This window comes from Anolis carolinensis, chromosome 2 (assembly GCF_035594765.1).
Source record: "Anolis carolinensis isolate JA03-04 chromosome 2, rAnoCar3.1.pri, whole genome shotgun sequence".
In the NCBI taxonomy this organism is placed as follows: domain Eukaryota; kingdom Metazoa; phylum Chordata; class Lepidosauria; order Squamata; family Dactyloidae; genus Anolis; species Anolis carolinensis.
In genome coordinates this window covers 145184216-145206171 of record NC_085842.1, presented here as the reverse complement: position 1 = coordinate 145206171, position 21956 = coordinate 145184216, and the positions used below count along the sequence as shown (strand labels likewise).

General features: G+C 39.4%; 1 protein-coding gene across 8 annotated transcripts in view; it reads left to right on the top strand.

Annotated features, from left to right (window-relative positions):
* The window catches only part of dnah9 (dynein axonemal heavy chain 9), a 302000-nt gene that overhangs the window by 106767 nt on the left and 173277 nt on the right, over positions 1–21956 (top strand). For 7 of the 8 annotated variants that reach the window (XR_010003878.1, XM_062973996.1, XM_062973995.1 and 4 more), the window contains 5 exons: positions 3495–3660; positions 5476–5578; positions 6744–6983; positions 15408–15569; positions 16077–16273. Coding sequence is in view for 7 of the 8 variants with exons in the window: in XM_062973996.1 (XP_062830066.1) it covers positions 3495–3660; positions 5476–5578; positions 6744–6983; positions 15408–15569; positions 16077–16273 (868 nt within the window). In the remaining variant the exon portion in view is untranslated. Of the gene's footprint in view, positions 1–3494; positions 3661–5475; positions 5579–6743; positions 6984–13973; positions 14273–15407; positions 15570–16076; positions 16274–21956 lie in introns of those variants that run through there. The other variant, XM_062974001.1, reaches the window with a different exon arrangement.

The following is a 21956-nucleotide window of genomic DNA, read 5'->3' as shown; positions in this document are numbered from 1 at the left end:
GAATCTCTTTCCCAGAAATTTCAAATTTGGGGGTGTGAGAGGAAATATTTTTTGAGAGAGGAATATTGTGTGCAGAGAGATGTTATCTATCACTAGCACTTCAGGTTCTTTTGTGTCACAAACTGTCTGATGGAAATCAGATGGATTCTTAGCAGTGGATGCTGAATGCAAAACAAAAAAACATTTTAATAACCTGTAAATATGTAATAAGTGTGGGTGAAAAGCAAATGATAAATCTCCCTTTAATAGCTTGACTGTGTGATTATTAAGAAGTTCACTATGAATTACAGGATGCAGACATTTACAAATATTTTATTCATTTGGAGTCTCTAAGCCTTTGAAAAAATATGCTATGAGCTAGTGTTCTCTATACTGTAACTAACAGAAAAGAAAACCTGCAATCTTTTATCCACTTACCTTTCAATAAACCTTGTTGAAGTTAATGGTACAGTAGAGTCTCGCTTATCCAACATAAAAGGGCCGGCAGAACGTTGGATAAGCGAATATGTTGGATAATAAGGAGAGATTAAGAAAAAGCCTATTAAACATCAAAATAGGTTATGATTTTACAAATTAATCAGCAAAACATGTTATATAACAATTTTTACAGAAAAAGTTGTTCAATACACAGTAATGCTATGTAGTAATTACTGTATTTATGAATTTAGCACCAGAATATCATGATATATTGAAAACATTGACTACAAAAATGCGTTGGATAATCCAGAACATTGGATAAGCGAGTGTTGCATAAGTGAGACTCTACTTGCTTCTGCATATGATTGTCAATGGCTTGTAATGGATCTAGGGTGCTGCAAGTAAGTTTTTCAGTCTAGATATGTGCAGTACAGTGTTGGTATAAATTGCAGTTTTCTTAATATGTGTAATTACAGAAAACAAAATTATTGTGGTATCATCGATAATTCAATTGTTACCTCCCTTTGGAATGAGATCTGTAAAAGTGATATGCTTATTCTGCCCTTATTACAAAAAAATGTTGTTACAAGGTTTGATAATTTCTAAAAACTAGAGATCCAGATGCTTTTGGGTTGCACCAAATACAAAGTGAGACATTCAGACATACCTATAAATGTTTTACTGTGGACCTTCTTGAAGCAGCCATGATTCCTATTTCTTTATTCCTCCTCTTTCTTTTTCTTTTAACCATTTCTACTTGTTCATATCATAGGGACATGGAAGTGTCTTTGATATCTTCATGTTAGGCCTGAATAATATTCCTGGCTGGGGCTGCATTGCAGGGGTAATTGAAATTGTTCTTTCCTACTTGTTGTCATAAATGCTGTATCTGTAGGAAGGAATTCCTTTCCCCAGGATCCACTAGGCAGAAGAAAATGGGATATTCATTTGAGTGGTTCCCTCTGTCTATCTACATGAACCTTCCTTGATATCAATTCAGCCACTTTCCGTTTCAGTTGTTCACGTATAAGATTCAGCATATTTGAGCAATGACTAGCAAAAAGGGCATGCCTAAATGCTTCTAATTTCACTTCAAAGTGGTACATAGAATTTCAGTGTGATAGATGCTGCTCTGTTCCGGTTTACCCTCCATCTTACTTAGGATTCTTGGGCAATGGCTTTTGGGCAGTATTTGTCTAGCTTAATCTTTCATTTGTTCAGTGGACTTGTGTTGTGCCTGAGTCGTCTCCACGTGGCCTAAAACAGTTTGTCACTGATCATCTGTGTAAAAAGCAATGTGAACAGATGTCCAAATACCAAGGCAGCCAGCTTCTGATAGGCTAAAATATGGTTCAGAGGCTAAGAATAAAAAGATCAATATCTTGGATGAATTATATGCTGTACCTTAGAATCATTATGCCACTGAAAAATTCTGCTATGCTGTCCAAAGTTTTTTATTGACTTAATTCCAGATGGGTTTTTCATCTCAGTTTTTAAAAGTTGTCCTAACCTTCATTATAGCTGCTTTTCTTCCTTTTTTCCATAGCTGCTTACATTTTTCTAGCTCTGTGATGACGGATGGGCATGTAGCAAACCTATATCCAAACTACATTTTAAAAACTGAAGTTATACATGCCTTAGAGACAAAATTGGCTTTTCAGGGCACTGCCTAAGTGTAGAATTAAATGTAATGATGACCCCAGGGCTGTTCCCCAAAGCAGGAATTCCATGTCAAGTTTGCCATTCTTTATGTTTTATATTAAGTGAATAAAGTAAGTAGATGTAAGTGTGATACAGAGCTTGGGGAATATGCCTTTGAGGGTCATATTGAGAAGCATAATTTTAATAAGTTTTTAATTGCATGTCCCATGTATGAAAGATCAGAAATGGGAACTTAGGGGCAGAACAATACATGCTGATGTCTCATTGCATGCCACCCTTATCAAACATTGTGGGGCAACTGTGTGCTACACCCATGATCAATATAATATCTACCGTATTTTCTGGCATATAAGACAACCCCCAACTTTTCCAGCTAATACCTAGAGTTTGGGATATACTCGCCATATAAGACTACTCCTCTTCCAACGTACACCAAATAAAAAGACTATCAGAGAAGTAGCGCAAACACACCTCTTTTACCTGTCTGGCCCACCCTTGTATCCTATGACTGTACCTCCTCCTCTGCCTCTCAGATCTCACACATGCGCGCCTGTGCCGCTTCAGTGCAGTCCTCAGGAGCGAGATTTGAGAGGCAGAGAAGGAGGTATGGTAATAGGATACAAGGGCGGGCCAGACCGGTGAAAGAGGTGTGTTTTTCTGGGCACAGTGCGGCTCTATCTGTTTCTTCCATACCCCGGGTGTCCCAGACGCCTGCAGCTTGCTCCGCCCTTCACTTACACCTTCTTGGTGAGGTGCCCCCTCACCTTATCATCGGGACCGCATTAAGTCACTTCTTTCCACGAATCCTGGTGAGTGGATTTTCTTCTACCATACTTGTACAGCGCCGCCCTTGCTGCTTTCATACAGTTGCTGCATACAGCGGGTATGCGGCCACGGCCGTTTTTTTAGCCACCCCCCCCCCCCCCCAATATGTGGCTATCACAGATTCTCCAGTCTGGCTCGGAAGTTTCAGCATCCATCCTATAAGATGACACCCATCATATAAGACGACCATCAACTTTTGAGAAGATTTTCCTGGCTTAAAAAGAAGTGCTATACACTGGAAAATACAGTAGTTCAATTCTAGAAGGTCTTAAAGACCCAAAACAGCTTTTAATTCTTCCTCATTTGTTCCTCCTCCTTCAGTATTTAGCCACACTCAGCTTTTAGCTTTTGGTGACATTTGTTCTCTACTTTGGACACCGGTAAACCTTTCATTCACCCTTTTTTCCAAAGTGCCTTGTATAAGTCATTGCAAACCTCCAAGCGAGGCTTTCTTTTTCATTCTGTTGTTTTCTGTTAAGAATGGTGAAGTGCGACACATCATTTTCATTGTACCTTGAATTGGTGCATGGCTGTGACTCCATCATAGTATTGTTGGGATTCTAAAATTCTTAGCTTTTGTTTCCACTCAGCTGTTCTTGAGAACTCACTGGAGAAAAAAGCTGGGAGGAATTATGGACCTCCTGGCACTAAGAAGCTAATCTACTTTATTGATGATATGAACATGCCTGAAGTTGACACCTATGGAACAGTTCAGCCTCATACTCTCATCCGACAACATCTGGACTATGGACATTGGTAAGGCAGGGTGGACTAAGCTGTCATTATATTAAAAAAATTCACAAAGCAACAGTACCTTTATTGGTCAGCTAAGATGCACAAATACATAATACAAGCTTTCAAAGTTTCATTAGGGAAAGGAAGAAGAAAAGAAACAATGTTAGACTTACAACCCTTCATTTTGTCTCAGATATTACTTCTGCCAATTAAAATAGCCTGGAAGAACGCCAGTGTAGGCAGAGGTCACACCCCTTCTTGGGGAGTAGATAATAATAGACAAGTAACACAATTTCAATTCCATTAGCAATAGAAAAGTAACTGAGTAACTGAGATCTAGACTGTCCCTGTCTGACTACATCAGGACTAAATTCATCACTTATCTTGTGTGATTTTTAGCATCTTTACCTGACAAAGAAAGTTTTAAAAGCTTGCACTTTGTGCATTTTGGTTGTCCAACAAAGTTATCACTCCCTTGTGAGTATTGAATTTTGTGGGATTTTTCTGCAGGGCCAATGTACCTACCCTTATGTGACTATTTATCGTCAGTGTCACTTTTCTCTGCTTTTAGTCATCCCCTTTGTTTCTAGATTATTTCCAATTTTAAAACTTAAAATTGTAAATAAGTATTTTAGCATTTTTGATACGTTTAAATTGTAAAATTCCACATTGCAAATTTCAAAGTAATGCAGAATCTGACAGATAATTGAGTTATGTTCTGTATAATAGTCAAAGAGGTGTAGATCATATCATCCTATACTGCAATGCTCAAAGATCAGATTTGAAGAAATAATGCATTTTGCATTCAATAAAACCCTGTAAGAATGCACACTACATAGTCTTCTTTTGTATAGTTTGTTACTTTAGTCCAGCATTCCAATGGCAGCTTTCAGGTCAGGGTTTCCTTCTTCGTTAGCTTTCATCTCATCTCAGATGTCAGCCCTATTATTTGCATCTGAAACAGTAGAGCTGCTTGTAGGAGCTTAAATAGAATTGTACTCAAAGCAGATGTGTAGTAGCTTCATTCAAGGGAAGTACTATATTGTTCTGATAATTCTTTGAGCAAGTCTTTCTTCTTGCAGAAGTCTCAGTTATCAGTGTTGGGCAGAGACATGTTATGGATGAATATTATCTCTGCCTTGCTTTTTGAAGAAGAAAATACTAGGTATTAAGAAGTAAAAGCTTGGGCATTTTAAGGGGGTGGGGAAAACAGTGAAGACCCTGCTCTAGAGCATTATATACATATAATGTAATGGAAGTATGGGGCTGTACCTAAAGTGAAGTCCCTGTTGAACTAGATGTTACACATACAGTAGAGTCTCACTTATCCAACACTCGCTTATCCAACGTTCTGGATTATCCAACGCATTTTTGGAGTCAATGTTTTCAATATATCGTGATATTTTGGTGCTAAATTCATAAATACAGTAATTACTACATAGCACTACTGCGTATAGAACTACTTTTTCTGTCAAATTTGTTGTCTAACATGATGTTTTGGTGCTTAATTTGTAAAATCATAACCTAATTTGATGTTTAATAGGCTTTTCCTTAATGCCTCCTTATTATCCAACATATTCGCTTATCCAACATTCTGCCAGCCCGTTTATGTTGGATAAGTGAGACTCTACTGTACATATCTGAATCCTAACCTTGTCCCCCGGATTACACAGTTTCTGCTGGAATAATAATTGAAAGCAGCTGGGATGCAGCAGGTACCCTATACCCATCCAACATCCTGCTGAAGAGTTGGCAATATGTACCAGGCATACTGCTGTTTGCTCATTGCTAATGTGTTGTAACTAGGATGATGAGTTCATCTTTTTCCTGGCAAAGGTATGACAGAAACAAGCTGTCCCTGAAGGAAATCATGAATGTGCAGTATGTGTCATGCATGAATCCCACAGCAGGCAGTTTCACTATCAACCCACGTCTGCAGGTATTGCTTTGTGCTTCGGTGGGGGTATGCTGCTGACTTTGTTTAATAACAGGAAGCATTAAACTTCTCAGTTCTTTATATACAGGCCTAGACTGTATCCCTGTGAAGTAAATAGGCTTCAAGAACTGAAAACTTTGAAAAAAAATTAATACAGAAATTGCAACAAATAGAAAAACATGAATCTTGGATATATAGAGGAATAGCTGGTACAATGAACTAATATAGAATGGATGCTTTTCTTATATGAGCAGAACCCAAGTGTAACCCAGTCACTAATTTCCCCCTTCTTTAATATTTTGAGTCTAATCAGGATCTGCTTTCTTAGTGCAGCTCCAGCATAAGAATAATTCAGCACCATGGATAGTGGCTAGCCGAAATAAGTTACTTGGAGCAGCAAATTTTAGCTGCCTTCTTTTGTGAATATTGTGTAATCCTATTTTTTAACAATGTATATGGCGAATGTTGAACATACTCTCAAAAAACTGTATACATGTTTATTTACTTTTATTAATGTTATACATATTGTTGCTATCACTATTTGTTTAATCCAATTGTTAGTCCAAGCTGAAGTAGACTCATTAAACCAGTGGGAACTGGGTAAGTTAGTACTTCTGTGCATTCTCTTGATTCAGTGGGATCACTTTACCTCGGGTTAACAAATGGACTTTGGCCTTATGTATTTATATGCTATATTTTCATTTTTGTTTCATTCAGTGAGTACACAGAGTATGTGATTCTCCATTCCTCTACTTCCTTGACCCTTTATAATTCTTGGTGTGTAGTACTAGAATAGTAATAGTAGAGCTGTCTTAATTGTTAGGACAAATATGCTGACCTTATAAAACAGGCAGTTAATACAGAACTATTTAATTAAACTGCTTACCTTCCTGGTGTTTGCCATTTGGGAATTTTGAAGAATGGCATGTGCCAGGTGTGAGTATATTACATGGCAAATGCTGCCTTTCCACCCAGCTTCACTTACTGCAGCTGTATTTTACTTACTAGTTCCACTTGGTTGGCATTATTTCTGTTGTAGTCAGGTGTGTGAAAACTCTCAGGCCTCTGTTACATCTAGTAACAAAGTAAAGGCAATTGTATTCCAATGTACTTTTTTTGGTTTCATGCAATGCACCCACACATCCTTCTTATGTTTTCTTCCATTTAGCGGCACTTCAGTGTTTTTGCCCTTTCATTTCCTGGATCAGACTCTTTGTCCACCATTTATAGCACTATCCTAACACAGCATTTGAAGTGGGAAAACTTCCCTGGAGCTGTACAGAAATCATCACAGCAGCTAATAAATCTGGCCCTTGCCCTCCACCTGAAAGTGGCAGCAATGTTCCTTCCAACAGCTGTCAAATTTCATTACAACTTTAATCTAAGAGATCTCTCCAATATTTTCCAGGTAAGTAACATTTCTTCTTTGGGTGGTGACTGTGAATTATGTGCTCCCTTCGCTGGATCAGGCTCAGAAATTAAAGGGAGTTATACTGGTGTTATCATCTTTTCACATCGTGTTTTCTCAAAGTATCTGTCCCAAAGCAGAAAAATATCAGGTTGCAATGCTTGCCAGAATAAGAGGCAATCCCAAAATGGTTTGAGACTATACATTTCTGTTTCATAATTCACTTGCTAGACTCCAGAAACTCTTTTTAAGCCTCTAATTGTTGATGCAAATGCAGACATAGCTGAAGATGTGGCCTTTTAATATCTCATTTAATCCTAGTCAGGAAATCAAGAGTTTTAGTGTTTAATGGCTTTGAGTATCGAGGACACTTTAAGATTGCTCTTACAACTGCAATTTTCTAGTAGACTAAGATGCTTGCAATTTCAGCATATGTTGTATAAAAAGCATACAAATTCAAGCAGTTGATGGTTAAGCATACTGTTCAAGCATAGAATGACTTTTAAAAGATATCTGTTTTATCAGTACCTGTACTGGTCCATGAGGGGGAACTAAACCTTGACTCAAGATTAGGCAATAACCTTTGTCATAACCAAAAAAGCATGTCACCACAGAATTTGCAGTTTTTATGATCTTCACAACACATCATCATTCTTGCTGGCACAAATGGAAGACATGGAGGGAGAAATAAAAAAAATAGGCTAGATGTTTTGGGTGTGAGGTTTGCAGTATAATTTCAGTCTCAGATAAAAGGTGGAGGCTGAATGAATTAGCCAGTGGTAGGTGCTGTGAGTTCCATATTACAACTCATTTTCTGGAACAAAGAGGACTGACTCCTGTTATCGGAAAATGAAGATTGACTGTAATGCAGCTGTATGTCTTGCTTTGGCTGAAATGCATAGGTTCTTTAACAAAAGGTAAAGGTAACAGTTTCCCCTGATGTTAAGTCCAGTCGTGACCAACTCTGGGGGTTGGTGCTCATCTCCATTTCTAAGCCGAAGAGCCAGCATTGTCCGTAGACACCTCCAAGGTCATGTGGCCAGCATGACTGCATGGAGCGCCATTACCTTCCCACCTGAGCAGTACCTATTGATCTACTCACATTTGCATGTTTTCGAATTGCTAGGGTGGCAGGAGCTGGGCCTAACAGCAGGTGCTCATTCCGCTCCTGGTATTTGAATCTGGGACCTTTTGGTCCGTAAGTTCAGCAGCTCAGTGCTTTAACACACTATGCCACCAGGGGCCCTTCTTTAACAAACAGATGGCAAAAGTAAAAATAAACATGGTGCGCTTTTTATAAGGAAAGTCAAAGAATAGTACACTAAGGACAACATTTTGTTGAAATTAAAATATACAGTATTACCTTTTAGTAGGTAACGACTTACACTCCTGAGTTAGTGGGAAATGATCATTTGGTAGTGTATTGTACCCTGAAAGCTAAACATGGTGTTCTTTGTGCTCTATTCCAGCAAGAATTAATTCACTACCTCCTTGCGCTATATCTACATCTTTAATTAATTACCTGCAAGGATTTCTCATTTAATGTAACAAAAGACATTTCCAGCCTTTATTTCAAAAAAGATCTGTGCATCTTGCTTTGGATGAAGAATCATGCATTGTTTTGCATGCAAAACCTCTTGTTTCAAATTTGTCCCCCACCCTGAAGCCATATTCCACCTTGTAAAAACAACAAGTCAAAGCTTTGTCATTCTAATTGACAAGTTATAGTATAGATGGAACTTGCCAGACAGAGCTTCATTTTGTACATCTGATATCTTGCTGATACATGTGTGGGCTTGCAAATGAATGCATCTTTGTAAAAGCAGAATTGAGAATGTTAATGATAAAACTTGGTGCTTTCATTTTCACATCCCATTGGCTCTCATACAAGTCCTGTTGAATTCTTTGAGACTTACCAGTACAAAACTGGAAGCATTGTATGTGTTTGTTTTAATAATGAGTTGCCAATTCCCAGTACCCAGCAAACAATGACCAGATTTTAAACTGTGTGGAATTATAAAGAATGGGTGAAATGTAGAGATGTTCTTACATTCTGTGACGTACATTTTTGTTATGTTTTCAGATCTTACTGTAGAAGCATGTGGAATGTGTTTTGCCTCTTATCATTGTTTATTCATTCAGTCACTTCTGACTCTTTGTGACCTCATGGACTAGCCCATGCCAGATCTCCCTGTCAGCCCAGTTCCTTCAAGGTTAAGCTAGTCACTTCAAGGAGACCATCCATTCATCTTATCTTTGGTTGGCCCCTCTTCATTTTTCCTTCCATTGTCCCCAGCATCATTATCTTCTTCAAGCTTTCCTGTCTTCACATTATGTGGCTCTTACAGTTAGTATAATGGAATCTGTTATACAGCTGTTTGAGCTGGTATCTCCATTTTTGTGAAATATCTCTTTAGGACAAAACAGTAGCATTAAATTATACCTTTATTTTTGTTTTCCATTTTATTTTCTTTCTTGACTTGGACAGTAGCATATTTATAGAATTTTGCAACACTTTTTTATTTAAAAAAATTAAAAAGTATGCAAAAGTAACAGCAAATTAGTATTGAGCAATAGAAATATTTTTTCATGAGTGATTCATCAAAAAGTTACCAGAAGGTTGTTTCAGAATCAGAAAAAATGGAAAGAACAGCAATATCATCTAGTCCAATCCTTTGCCATGAAGGAATACTCAGCTTAAACACTCCTGATAGGCAGGCATCCAAGCTATATTTAAAGATCTTCAAAGAAGGAGAGCCTCCCATCCTCTGAGATAGTAAAGTCTACTGCCCTTACTACCAGGATGTTCTTCCTAAGGTTTAGGTGAAATCTCTTTTCTTTTCTTTCTTTTCTTTTCTTAAAATTTTATTAAAGTGATGCTGACGTACAGTGAAATTTCTTTTCTTAAATAGTACCTTTCAGAATGAAAATGAATTGGCATTTGGAGCACATTCTTTCCTTGTGGAATCCTGTAGCAGAGAAATCGTTATCAGGGTCCAGCCCATACATTGAAACTTATTGATATTGAAATTACCAGCAAAGGATTTTATACCAGGAAAAGGTGTGTGTGTGTGGTGGGGGGAAGAGGTCCAATGGAAGAAGAACCTTTTTTTCTTTAAAAAAAACCCCAATGTTGATGAGGCCTTCAAATATAGAGGGAGAAATAGAAAATCTCAATGACAGAGTCACCTAATCCTTCCAAAAGACTTAATATCGAAATAACACACGATCCCTTACCTTACCTGAACTGTGTGTTAACCTATATCTGGATGGTTCCGTCTTGCTGGCTAGAATGATAAGTCCTCCAGTGTGTCATTTTGCATAATCCCACATACATACCAATGTTACATTACTAGGATGAGATTCTCTGGTTTCGGGATTTTATTCAAGTGTCAAGATCTGTTCAGTCTGACTGTTTTGTTCCAAACAAAGTATCTCCTTTTCAGATAGTGCTTTATTGGTTAACAAAAGTAAACTACACACGACATTCTGTGTCAAGACTGAGCTATTAACTTAGTTAAGTCCTTAATGCAAATGCTGTCCAAAACAACAGCAACACAGCCAGCCTTTTCATTGGTTCATTGACCATGCATCCCAGTTCATTGTTCTCAGGCTTATCTATCATAAAAGGGCCAGTTTCCAAGATCTAGCCAGTATTAGTTACAATCAGTCTTTAGTTGGCTTCCTCAGTTTCTTCAATTCCTCCAGTCAAGCAGTTGGACAAGTGGTTGTTCACTAAACCCTGGATGTTACTCTTTAGTCCATAACATAACTGTTGTATGTCCAATGTTGACATTTATGTCATGTCTTCTAAAGGAGTTATGCCACCCAACTAAAAAATAATGTATATGCCACGGGTTTATCTGCAACGTACTTTCCACCTTAATTGCTATGATACTTCATCTTGTTGATGGGAAACTTCCCACCAGAGTGGAAATCATCCATCGGACAGATGGCAAACTATTTAACCTCAGCAGACTGAAAGCCAAAACCAAAGTCACAACAACATCTGTTATAGAACTCCAATATGCCAATGATAGCGTAGTCTGCGCACTTTCAGAAGAAAACCTACGGGCCACTCTAACACCTTGCAGAAGCATACGAGAAGCTTGGTCTCTCATTGAACATCGAGAAAACCAAAGAGCTCTCCAGCAGTCACCAGCCAACCCCTCTGCAATGCCAGAATTACAGCTTAATGGTGTAACATTAAAAAATGTTGACCACTTCTGCTACCTTGGCAGCCCCTCTCCACAAAAGTCAATATTGACACTGAAATACAACATCGTTTGAGCTCTGCGAGTGCAGCAGTTTCCTGAATGAAGCAGAGAGTGTTTGAGGATTGGGACATCCATAGGGATACCAAGGTGCTTGTTCATAAAGCTATTGTCCTCCCGACTCTTTTATATGCCTGTGAAACATGGACTGTCTCAACAGACATCACACTCAATTGCTGGAAAGATTCCATCAGTGTTGCCTCCGGAAAATCCTGCACATCTCTAGGGAAGACAGGCGGACAAATGTCAGCATGCTGGAAGAAACAAAGACCACCAGCATTGAAATGATGCTCCTATGCCATCAACTCTGTTGGACTGGCCATGCTGTCCGAATGCCTGATCACCATCTCCCAAAGCAGTTACTCTACTCGCTACTCAATAACAGAAAGTGGAATGTTGGTGGACATGAAAAGAGATTTAAAGATGGGCTTAAGGTCAATCTTAAAAACTGTGGGACAGACACTGAGAACTGGGAAGCCCTGAGCCTTGAGCGCTTTAACTGGAGGTCAGCTGCTACCAACATTGCTGTGGAATTCAATGAGGCATGAATGGAGGGCAAAAGAGAGAAACTGGTCAAGAGGAAGGTGCGTCAAGCCAACCCTGACCAGGATCGCCTTCCATCTGGAAATCGATGTCCTCACTGTGGAAGAACATGTGGGTCGAGAATAGGTCTCCACAGTCACCTACGTACCCACTAGCAAGACCCTATGCTTGGAAGACCATCATACTCAGATAATGAGGGATTGCCTAAATAAGCTACAGTGATATTACTTTTCCCCAGTTTGAATTGCTGTAGTCCTGTTTTTAAAATGAAGGCTGTAAGTTTGTTATGAGACCCATTTTGATTGAAGCAAGTTCCATTCACTTACAACCGAAACTCTAAAGTTAGGATAGCTTAAAAAACTTCCAGTTTCCATTAAGTGTGTAATATAATTTCTCAATGAGAAATATGAAATGAAAATTGTATTTTTAAAGTCTGTGTCTTTATTGCAAGGGTGGGATTCACATGGCTCCCCAGATATTCCTGGACTTTTGATTGCAATATTCTGCATCACTAGCTCTGCTGGCTTCGGGGTATTGCCATTCGTAGTCCAGCAATATCTGGTTCCTTGCTTTCAGCCCATAAATAATGTTAATGGGCTAGTTAAAATTCATTTTGTTTTGAAAGAGTAGACTTCTTGCTCATTTTCAAAGAGTTTGTTGCATGTTTGTAAACATGCTGTGATTATCTGACAGCAATTAATATTTTCCCTAGGCAATATCTGCCTTGTTGAAGGTTCCCCCCCCTCCATATTATCACACAGTCTGGTTCTCAAGTTGCTTTATTTTTCATTACAAAAGGGTGGGAAACTGTAGAAATGGGCATACATTGAACTGGAATAAAAAGTAGCGTATTTTGCTGCCTGCTATGTTTTATGATGCTTGAAGTTAAACCAGGACTTAGAGGTACTTCCAGATGAGACATTAATTGTGAAATCACCTTGCCTCATTTGTGAATTTTTTTGTGTCACCCAGGTATTGTAACCCCTCTTTTCATACTTCTATCATTTTTATTTTCTCAAGAAAAATGATTAAGGATAAAAATACAGAATAATTGCTGATTGCTTTTTGATCAGTAGCACTAGGAGCTGTTAATCTTGAAGCATTATTTGAGATATTAAAGCATAAACACACGTAATTGCTGCATTGCATATTCATTTTTCTTAATTATTATGCAAGAATGCACAAATATCAGGGTTCATATCTGTGCACAGTATGTTAGGAACACAGTTTAGAAAAGTCATTTTTCAAAAATTACAGCTCCTAGAATCTACTCAGCATCTCTAAAAAGTAACAGTTCCATGATCGAGGGAGGATTCCACTTCATATATGGAGGGGCCTGTGAGAAGAGGCAGATGTCATTTTTTGATCCTCCTAATTTCATATAGCCTGAATTCCCACCATTTATGAAACCAGAATTGGTCTTCAGGTTGCTTCGATTTACTTTTGTTGTTGTAATGTATTGTTTCAAATAGATTTTCGTATAAGCCACCCTGTGATCTTCTGATATAGGACAGGGTATAAATATGTTAATACAATAAATAATAAATAAAACAATACTTTTCCAGCTCTTTTGGAATGGGGTGTGGAAAAAGCAATTTGCCACAAAACCATTCCAGGGTAATTTTTAAAATTAGGATTGGAATTGGGGGTCTGAGGGCTATACAGGAGTCGCCTGGGCTGCATACAGCCTACTGGCTGCATGATCCCCTCTCTTATTGTATGGACGTAACATTTTCTAGACTTATAAAATAAAAATCTGTAAAGCTAAATATATTAATCAGAGCCTGGTTAACCCAGATTTCATCAGTAAGTTCTCAAATAGTTAAGGTTAAAATAATTTCCTGGCATAAAGAAGATTTGATTGGAGATATTGCAGGTCTTCAGAATAAATGTTGTTGTAGGCCAGTGGTTCTCAGCCTGGGGTCTCCAGATGTTTTTGGCCTATAACTCCCAAAAATCCCAGCCAGTTTACGAACTGTTAGGTTTTCTGGGAGTTGAAGGCCAAAAACATCTGGGGACCCCAGGTTGAGAACCACTGCTGTTCTATTTGTTATTCTAGCTCTTATTTGTTTGAAAAACCCAGACAATATTTCTGTTTTTCTGAGTACCAGCAAGATTTTATTTTCATCAGAAGTGCTTTTTTAAGATTGCAAAAAGATTGTGGAAACAAAAGTGATTTGCCCAGTCCAGTGTTGCTTTACAATGATTGGCCAAATAGCCCACATTATCATGAGAGCTGAATGTTTATTGGCTGATTTCCTACAATTTATGTAGCTTCCTTGCTTCCTTATTCCTGCTGGCTTCATCAAGGACTAAATGGGTAGATGGAAAATCAGCATCAAAAAGTACTCATAAGTACTTTCAGTTGAACTTATTGAGGAGATCCTACTGATGATTACTGGGCAGTTGAAGATGAATGGATGCAGAAGATGGACTGAAAAAGAAAAGAGTCATCACATCGTTTTGCCTGTTGTGAGGCATCTGAGTTATGAGGGAATGGCCTTCCTTAAGGGACCAAGTTCCCCAGGTGTAGTGGCCTCAAGCCTTTATCATGTTTTAATAGCATATCCATAGCCATACACCTACTACCACAGCTTGGGGATTGAGGGGAACAAATAGTCCAATTAACTTTACACATTTTTAGCTGACTGGTCATTTCACCTTTAGAGTTTTGTCATGTGGGGTGGAGGGTTCAGGACTGATTATTCTATTTGCATTATTGCAACCCTTTTGAGAACAACACGGTGTCTGTGATCAGCTGATACATTGATGCCAATTTCTTCCATGGATGTCATCATCACACTTAGGTATTTGAATGACCCGCTCTTCCACAAGAGTAGAGGTTGAAACTGTATTGACTGAATGAATGCAATCATAATCTATTGTGCAACTGGAGGGGAGAGGCATTTTCATTTGAGCATGATTGCAGCTTAACCATTCATTAACCATTTTCATTTGAACATGGTTGCAGTTTCTGCTCAATACTTCTCTGTCTGAGTAGAAAAAGTACGGCTGGAGTATGTATCCCCACTTCTCACCCATGTGTTTAGTGTCCTAAGGCCTGGAGAGGTCTAGTGTTGTTTCAGATAGTCTTTAGACAGGTTGTTGTTTTCTCTTCTGAGTGTCTCTTGTTTGTAGCTTGCTTCGAATATACCAACATGTTTAAATCTAGTAAGATCAAGATTAAAGGCAAATGTTTCCTTCCTCTTTTGATATATATGATATGTAGAGTGGCAATTTGAATTAATGCATAGTTGAATTTAGATTTGTAGGTTGGCAGTTACAGGAAAAATGACTGGAGCAAAAGGTGTATGTTCCTTTTTCATATATACACATTGTATGTATGTGTCATTGCTTTCTTGTTTTGTTTCTTCTGTAGTAGTTCTCATCCAGGCTATAGACCTAATATAAGAGAGATTCTAAAATAGTATGTGTTACGTAACTCCCAAGGGTGGTATGACATGGAATAAAGCAGGAACGGCTGACTTTGCCTCAAAGTCACCTGTAGGATAGGATTCAATTTGAATGTGTTATTTTGTTTACACAGTTAGATCTCCCTCTATTCCAAAGCGACATGTATATTTCAGACATTTCTCTTTTCTTTCAGGGTATTATATTCTCAACTCCTGAATGTCTGAAAACACCCCAAGACTTAGTAAAGCTGTACATGCATGAATCCTGTCGTGTTTACCGTGATAAGATGGTTGACGAAAAGGATTTTGCTGCCTTTGACAAAATGCAAACAGAAATTGTGAAGAAGTTTTATGATGTAAGTGATACAGAGCCACTTTAGTCACATACACCAAATCTTCCATGTGTTGGACAAAACAAAATGTTGAACATGGTAATTTCAGACAGAAACATTAATGTGTAAAGAACTGAATAATTTGATTTCATTTCATTCATGGGAGGACAGAAGGTACAATTACATACTGTAAGGCATGCTGTGGAGGGGGCTATGCCTCTCTGCTTCTTGGCCAAGGAAACAAAATTTTGGGGTATGCCTGAGCATAACCTTGTTTTATGTAAGTGTGGTGTGAGTGTCAGATCACTACACAGACCTGTTAAATGTTAAGAAGATGAGCTTGGATTTTTTTTTTGGAAGGGGGACATTAGCATTCTACTCTTTCTCTTTTCAGGAGCCAGAAGATTTACACTGACTGATGCCTGATGAGTTGGGTTTTTTTCCCCAGGGGCAAGGAATTGCTTTGCTGAGTTCAATCAGGTTTTATCTATACTGAAATGTAATATTGTCTTTCACTTTTGTCCTTATTAGGAAATAGAGGAGACTTTGGAACAAACAAAGAAGATGAACATGTTTTGCCATTTTGCAAAAGGGGTTGGGGAGCCCAAATATATGCCGGTTCAGTGCTGGGAGTCCTTGAACCAGATCCTAGTGGAAGCCTTGGAGAACCACAATGAAGTCAATGCTGCTATGAATCTGGTGCTCTTTGAAGATGCCATGAGTCACATGTAAGGAGGATTTTTGTGTGTTTAGGAACACTTGTGAGCTTTCCTTTTCTTTGGGTTGTGCCCATTGTGTGTGTGTATATAATTGTATACTTATGTGTGTGCAAATCTACTTCTAAGTCAGGGAGCACTGAATGGCCAAACCCTTGGAAAAATAGTCAGGAAGTTCTTTGTTTGGGCAAAGGATCCTTAATTTATTTTTCTTAGTTATATCCTGGTCTTTAAAATGAAAGTTCCTTTTTTAATAGGGACATTAGTCTTTTTTCCCCCACTGATTATTCAGAGAGAGACAGTTTTATGAGAACCCACGCTTGCAAATGTATTCGCTTGAATGAGGACTAATCTAATCCGTTATTTGTCAAACTAATTATATTACTCATCAGGCCATATTCCTGGGACAGCTGGATGTCCCTATTGTGAATACAAAAGAATGCAATGCAGGGTCTTGTAAATTTTATCTGGTGAGTGAACTGGTGGAAAGGTGTGACAGTTTGTTTTCTCCAGTATGCCTATTACCAAAATGTACACCTGGCTTTCAACCTCAAATCAGCTTTGCTTAGTTGCCCAACAAGCACGTTTACTTAGAGTGAATCAAATGCAGAGTTTCACAATGTCAGATCACCTCCCTCTCCATGCACACATGCACACATACACACAGAGATCACTTCCAGCTGTTATAAAATGGATACTTGTTTCATTAAAAAGGGACGGGAGGGGCAGCCTGACTATTTCTGCAACTCCAGGCAGCAAATTCAATCACTGTTACAAAACAGAACAATCCTTACAGTCCTTAGCTCTTGCTGTTTATTCCTTTGTGTTCTGGGGAGTATAGCGTCCTTTCATTTCCCGCACCAGAGGGCCTTGATGTTTAATACAATTGTAGTGCCGTTGCATGCCACAGTGCTTTTATTTCATTTGGTTACTAGCAAGCATTTTATCTTCAATGGGTTCGTGCTGACCAGGCTGTACTCAGATCTGGTATTCAGTGCACAAAGCAGAAACCTACAGTGACTTTGTGTGTTAGGCTTGTAAAAGAAAGACAGTATTCAGAGGCTGACTACATATGAGCCACTAGGTACCAGCACTTTTCTATTCTGTTTAATTGCAGCATGGCCTCAAAACAGTGAAGTGTCCTTCCTCCAAGAGGAGAAAGCTGTGATAGATGTCCCATTCACATGGTGCTTTGGGGGCTTTACCTTTCAGTCTAGAAAGAAGGGGTGTTGGTTGCTGTCTCCCCCCTTCTGCCCGGATTGAATATGTTCTTTCACAAATGTTATATGAATCTACCTTATCCCTTTTCGTTGCATGCAGAAGCTACGCTTGCTTTCTGAAGCATCCTGTAAATACTTGTGTATAAATTTAGAACATATTTGGGGTCAGAAATTATGGATTTTGCTTTGAGCCATGGGTACATTGAGTGTAAAACTTTTGAACATGTAACAAACAAATATTTTTTTATCTCCTTTTAAAATCCGTTGAGGAAAAATGGTTAGGGAGGGCTAAAGAGAAGGAGAGGATCTGTTAATTTGAGGGGCTACAATGGGAGGGGATAAATTGCATTGCTAATCCTAAAATGTCCACATCTGTATAAATACAGATAGGGAAAGGAATATAAATGAGGAAAAAAAATGAGAATGCGGTCTGAAAAAGGTGCGGGGGAGAGAAGAGCAAGGAAAGCAACCTGACCGCATTAGGGTCCTGGTGTGACAGCAGTGACAAGAGACAGATTTGGGAAGTGCTCCTGCCCCATTACCCTTCTCTTGCCTCATCAGAGAAAGAAAGGCAGCCATCCCTCCTTTCTCACCTTCTTTTTTGGCCTTAGCAGAGTTCATATTCACAGTAGGGGATCCAGTTGGGTGCTTGAGGTGAAGCAGAGCTGCAGCATCCATTTTTCAATAAGGACCTTTTACATAAGCTTCTCTAAAGTGAGACTGCAGTGGTCATTTTTAATATTGGGTTACTATGTGCCTTCATGATAGGGTGGAAGCACTTCTTGCCTGTGTCTCTTATCACTGACCTTCCACTGGGTCCCTGTTTTAACACTGACCAATATATAAATTGACCTAGTATATGGTAGATTGCAAAAACCAAATTACCACAATACTTCCCACATGCTAGTGGGTGCTTCTGATTCCAGTAATTGGCAAAAGGAGAAAACAAATGAAAAGAGCAAGTGTGCTAAAACAAAGGTCCCCAATGGGGCCCTGTCATGTATCAGATCACCTGTATGTTTAATACTGGACCCCTCTTATGTAGGTACTAGCTGTGCCCGGCCACGCTTTGCTGTGGCGAAGTATGGTGGTATGGGAAATAAAGTATTGAGGAACTGGTGGTAGTTAAGGTAAAGGGTAAACGTTTTCCCCTGACTCTGGGGGTTGGTGCTCATCTCCATTTCTAAGCCGAAGAGCCGGCGTTGTCCGTAGACTCCTCCAAGGTCATGTGGGATGACTGCATGGAGCAGCGTTACCTTCCCACCGGAGCAGTACCTATTCATGCACTCACATTTGTATGTTTTTGAACTTCTGGGTTGGCAGAAGCTGGGGCTAACAGTGGGGGCTCTGTCCGCTCCCCCAATTCAAACCTGCGGCCTTTCGGTCCAGAAGTTCAGCAGGTCAGCGCTGAACACACTGCGCCATCAGGGGATATTATTTCCTAAAGGTTGTGAATATACAATATTTCTGATTTTTTTTCTTGTCTGTTGGAGGCAAGTATGAATGCTGCAATTAGGAAAAATGATTAGGATGTAATGGCCTTGCAGCTTTAAAGCCTGGCTGTTTCCTCCCTAAGTGAATTTTTTGTTGGGAGGTGTTAGCTGGCCCTGATTGTTTCCTGTCTGGAATTCCCTTGTTTTTAGAGTGGTGTTCTGGGCCCCTGGTGGTGGCGCAGTGTTTTAAAGCGCTGAGCTGCTGAACTTGCAGACCGAAAGCTCCGAGGTTCAAATCCCGGGAGCAGAATGAGCGCCCGCTGTTGCCCTAGCTCCTGCCAACCTAGCAGTTCGAAAACATGCAAATGTGAGTAGATCAATAGGTACTGCTCCGGAGGGAAGGTCACGGCGCTCCATGCAGTCATGCTGACCACATGACCTTGGAGGTGTCTACGGACAATGCCGGCTCTTCGGCTTAGAAATGGAGATGAACACCAACCCCCCAGAGTCGGTTATGACTGGACTTAACGTCAGGGGAAAACCTTTACCTTTACCTTTCTTTGTGATATTTTATGTGCTTCTACTGTCTGTGGCCCTCAGAAAACAGGATTTGCCAGACTTTGGTGATGGGAATATTTTGTTAGGAGGTGTTAGCTGGCCCTGATTGTTTCCTATGTGGAATTCCCCTGTTTTCAGAGTGTTGTTCTTTATTTAGTGTTCTGATTTTAGAGATTGTATTCTGTTTTATTATACCACAGTAATTTTTATATATTCTGATTTTAGTGTTTTTGAATATTTAGAGGCAGATTGTATTCATTTTCATGGTTCACAGGAACACAGTAATAATAATAATAGTAATAATAGTAAGGATAGTAATGATAGTTATAATAACAATGAATTTGGTAATACTGCTTCATTCCCTTCTCAGCTTCCATAGTGCAAGAATCCTTTCTTGGGAGGTGTTAGCTGGCCCTGATTGTTTCCTTTGTGGAATTCCCAATTTCCCTTCTTTCAGTGTGTTGCTCTTTATTTAGTGTCCTGGTTTTAGAGATTATATTGTTCAGTATTATTCTACCACAGTAATTATTTCATATTACAGTACAATCTCACTTATCCAACATTTGCTTATCCAATGTTCTGGATTATCCAATGCAATCTGCCTTTTAGTAGTCAATGTTTTTGTAGTCAGTGTTTTAAATTCATTGTGATATTTTGGTGGTAAATACAGTAATTACAACATAGCATTACTGCGCATGGATCTACTTTTTCTGTCAAATTTGTTGTATAACATGATGTTTTGGTGCTTAATTTGTATAATGATTACCTAATTTGATGTTTAATTGGCTTTTCCTGAATCCCTTCTTATTATCCAACATATTCACTTATCCAACATTCTGCCTGCCTGTTTATGTTGGATGAGACTCTACTGTATATTTATAATCTTATATTATCTTCTTAGAACTGGATTGTATGAGGCCCCTTCTTACTTACTTACTTACTTAGTCGATCCCTCGTCGTTCGAGGACGATAGTCTTCCAACCTTGGTATCTTGGGTGTGTGTTCTTAGGTGGCTGAAGAGACCGATTCTTGACCCGCATATTCTCCCACAGTGAGGACATCGGTTTCCAGGTGGAAGGCGGTCCCGGTCGGGGTTAGCTTGACGCTCCTTCCTCTTGGCACGTTTCTCCCTTAAGCCCTCCGTTCGTGCCTCTTTGAACTCCGCAGCACTGCTGGTCACAGCTGACCTCCAATTGGAGTGCTCAAGGGCCAGGGCTTCCCAGTTCTCAGTGTCTATGCCACAGTTTTTAAGGTTGGCTTTGAGCCCATCTTTAAATCTCTTTTCCTACCCACCAAAGTCAGGCTTCAAGAAAAGAAACAACAATGTTGTCTGCCAGAACAAGACTCCACACTGAAAGTCTTTTTATTCCATGATCTCAGTTGTTGCTTGTTGAATGTTTGTTTCTCTGCTGATTTTTTTTTTAGACCTGAGATACTCTGCTCTCTCCTCTGTTCCAAAGGTGAGGGTATGTTTAACCTCCTCTAGCCTATTTCAATCTTCTTCCTTCAGCTTGCTCAGACTGATGGGGAGTGAATGCTACTGCTGGAGGCTTGTTTTCAGCAGTGGTTGAGCTCAGCTATCGAGACTGTTGCTAGCTGCTGGCCTCTATTTCCTCTGGCCCTTCCAGCAACTCCTCATTTTCACTATCAGAGTTGGCCACAACATACACAGGCACACATAGTAGAAGTATAAAACCCACTGGGTGACTGTGCTGTGAGTGTGCTTTTCCTGCGTTCCAACAAAGAAAAAAATAAGGCAAGGTTGTTGTGTGTTTTCCGGGCAGTATGGTCATGTTCCAGAAGTATTCTCTCCTGACGTTTTGCCCCCATCTATGGCAGGCATCCTCAGAGGTTGTGAGGTATATACCTCACAACCTCAAATAGGGAAACATGTTGTCCAGGAACACCTGTTCGCTTTAAACTAATTCAAGTCCCCAGGGCTGGATCAACCACATCCAAGAGTATTGAAGGAACTAGCAGAAGTTATTTCAGAACCACTGGCAATCATCTTTGAGAGTTCTTGGAGAACAGGAGAAGTCCCAGCAGATTGGAGGAGGGCAAATGTGGTCCCTATCTTCAAGAAGGGAAAAAAGAACAACCCAAACAATTACCATCTGGACAGCCTCATGTCGATACCAGACAAGATTCTGGAAAAGATAGTTAAGGAAGTGATCTGCAAACACTTAGAAAGGAATGCAGTCATTGCTAATAGTCAACACGGATTTATCAAAAACAAGTCATGCCAAAGTAATCTGATCTCTTTTTTTGATAGAGTTACAAGCTGGGTAGATGCAGGGAATGCTGTGGATGTAGCGTATCTGGATTTCAGTAAGGCCTTCGACAAGGTCCCACATGACCTTCTGGTAAACAAGCTAGTCAAATGTGGGCTAGGCAAAACTACGGTTTGGTGGATCTGTAATTGGCTAAGTGAACGAACCCAAAGGGTGCTCACCAATGCGTCTTCTTCATCCTGGAAAGAAGTGA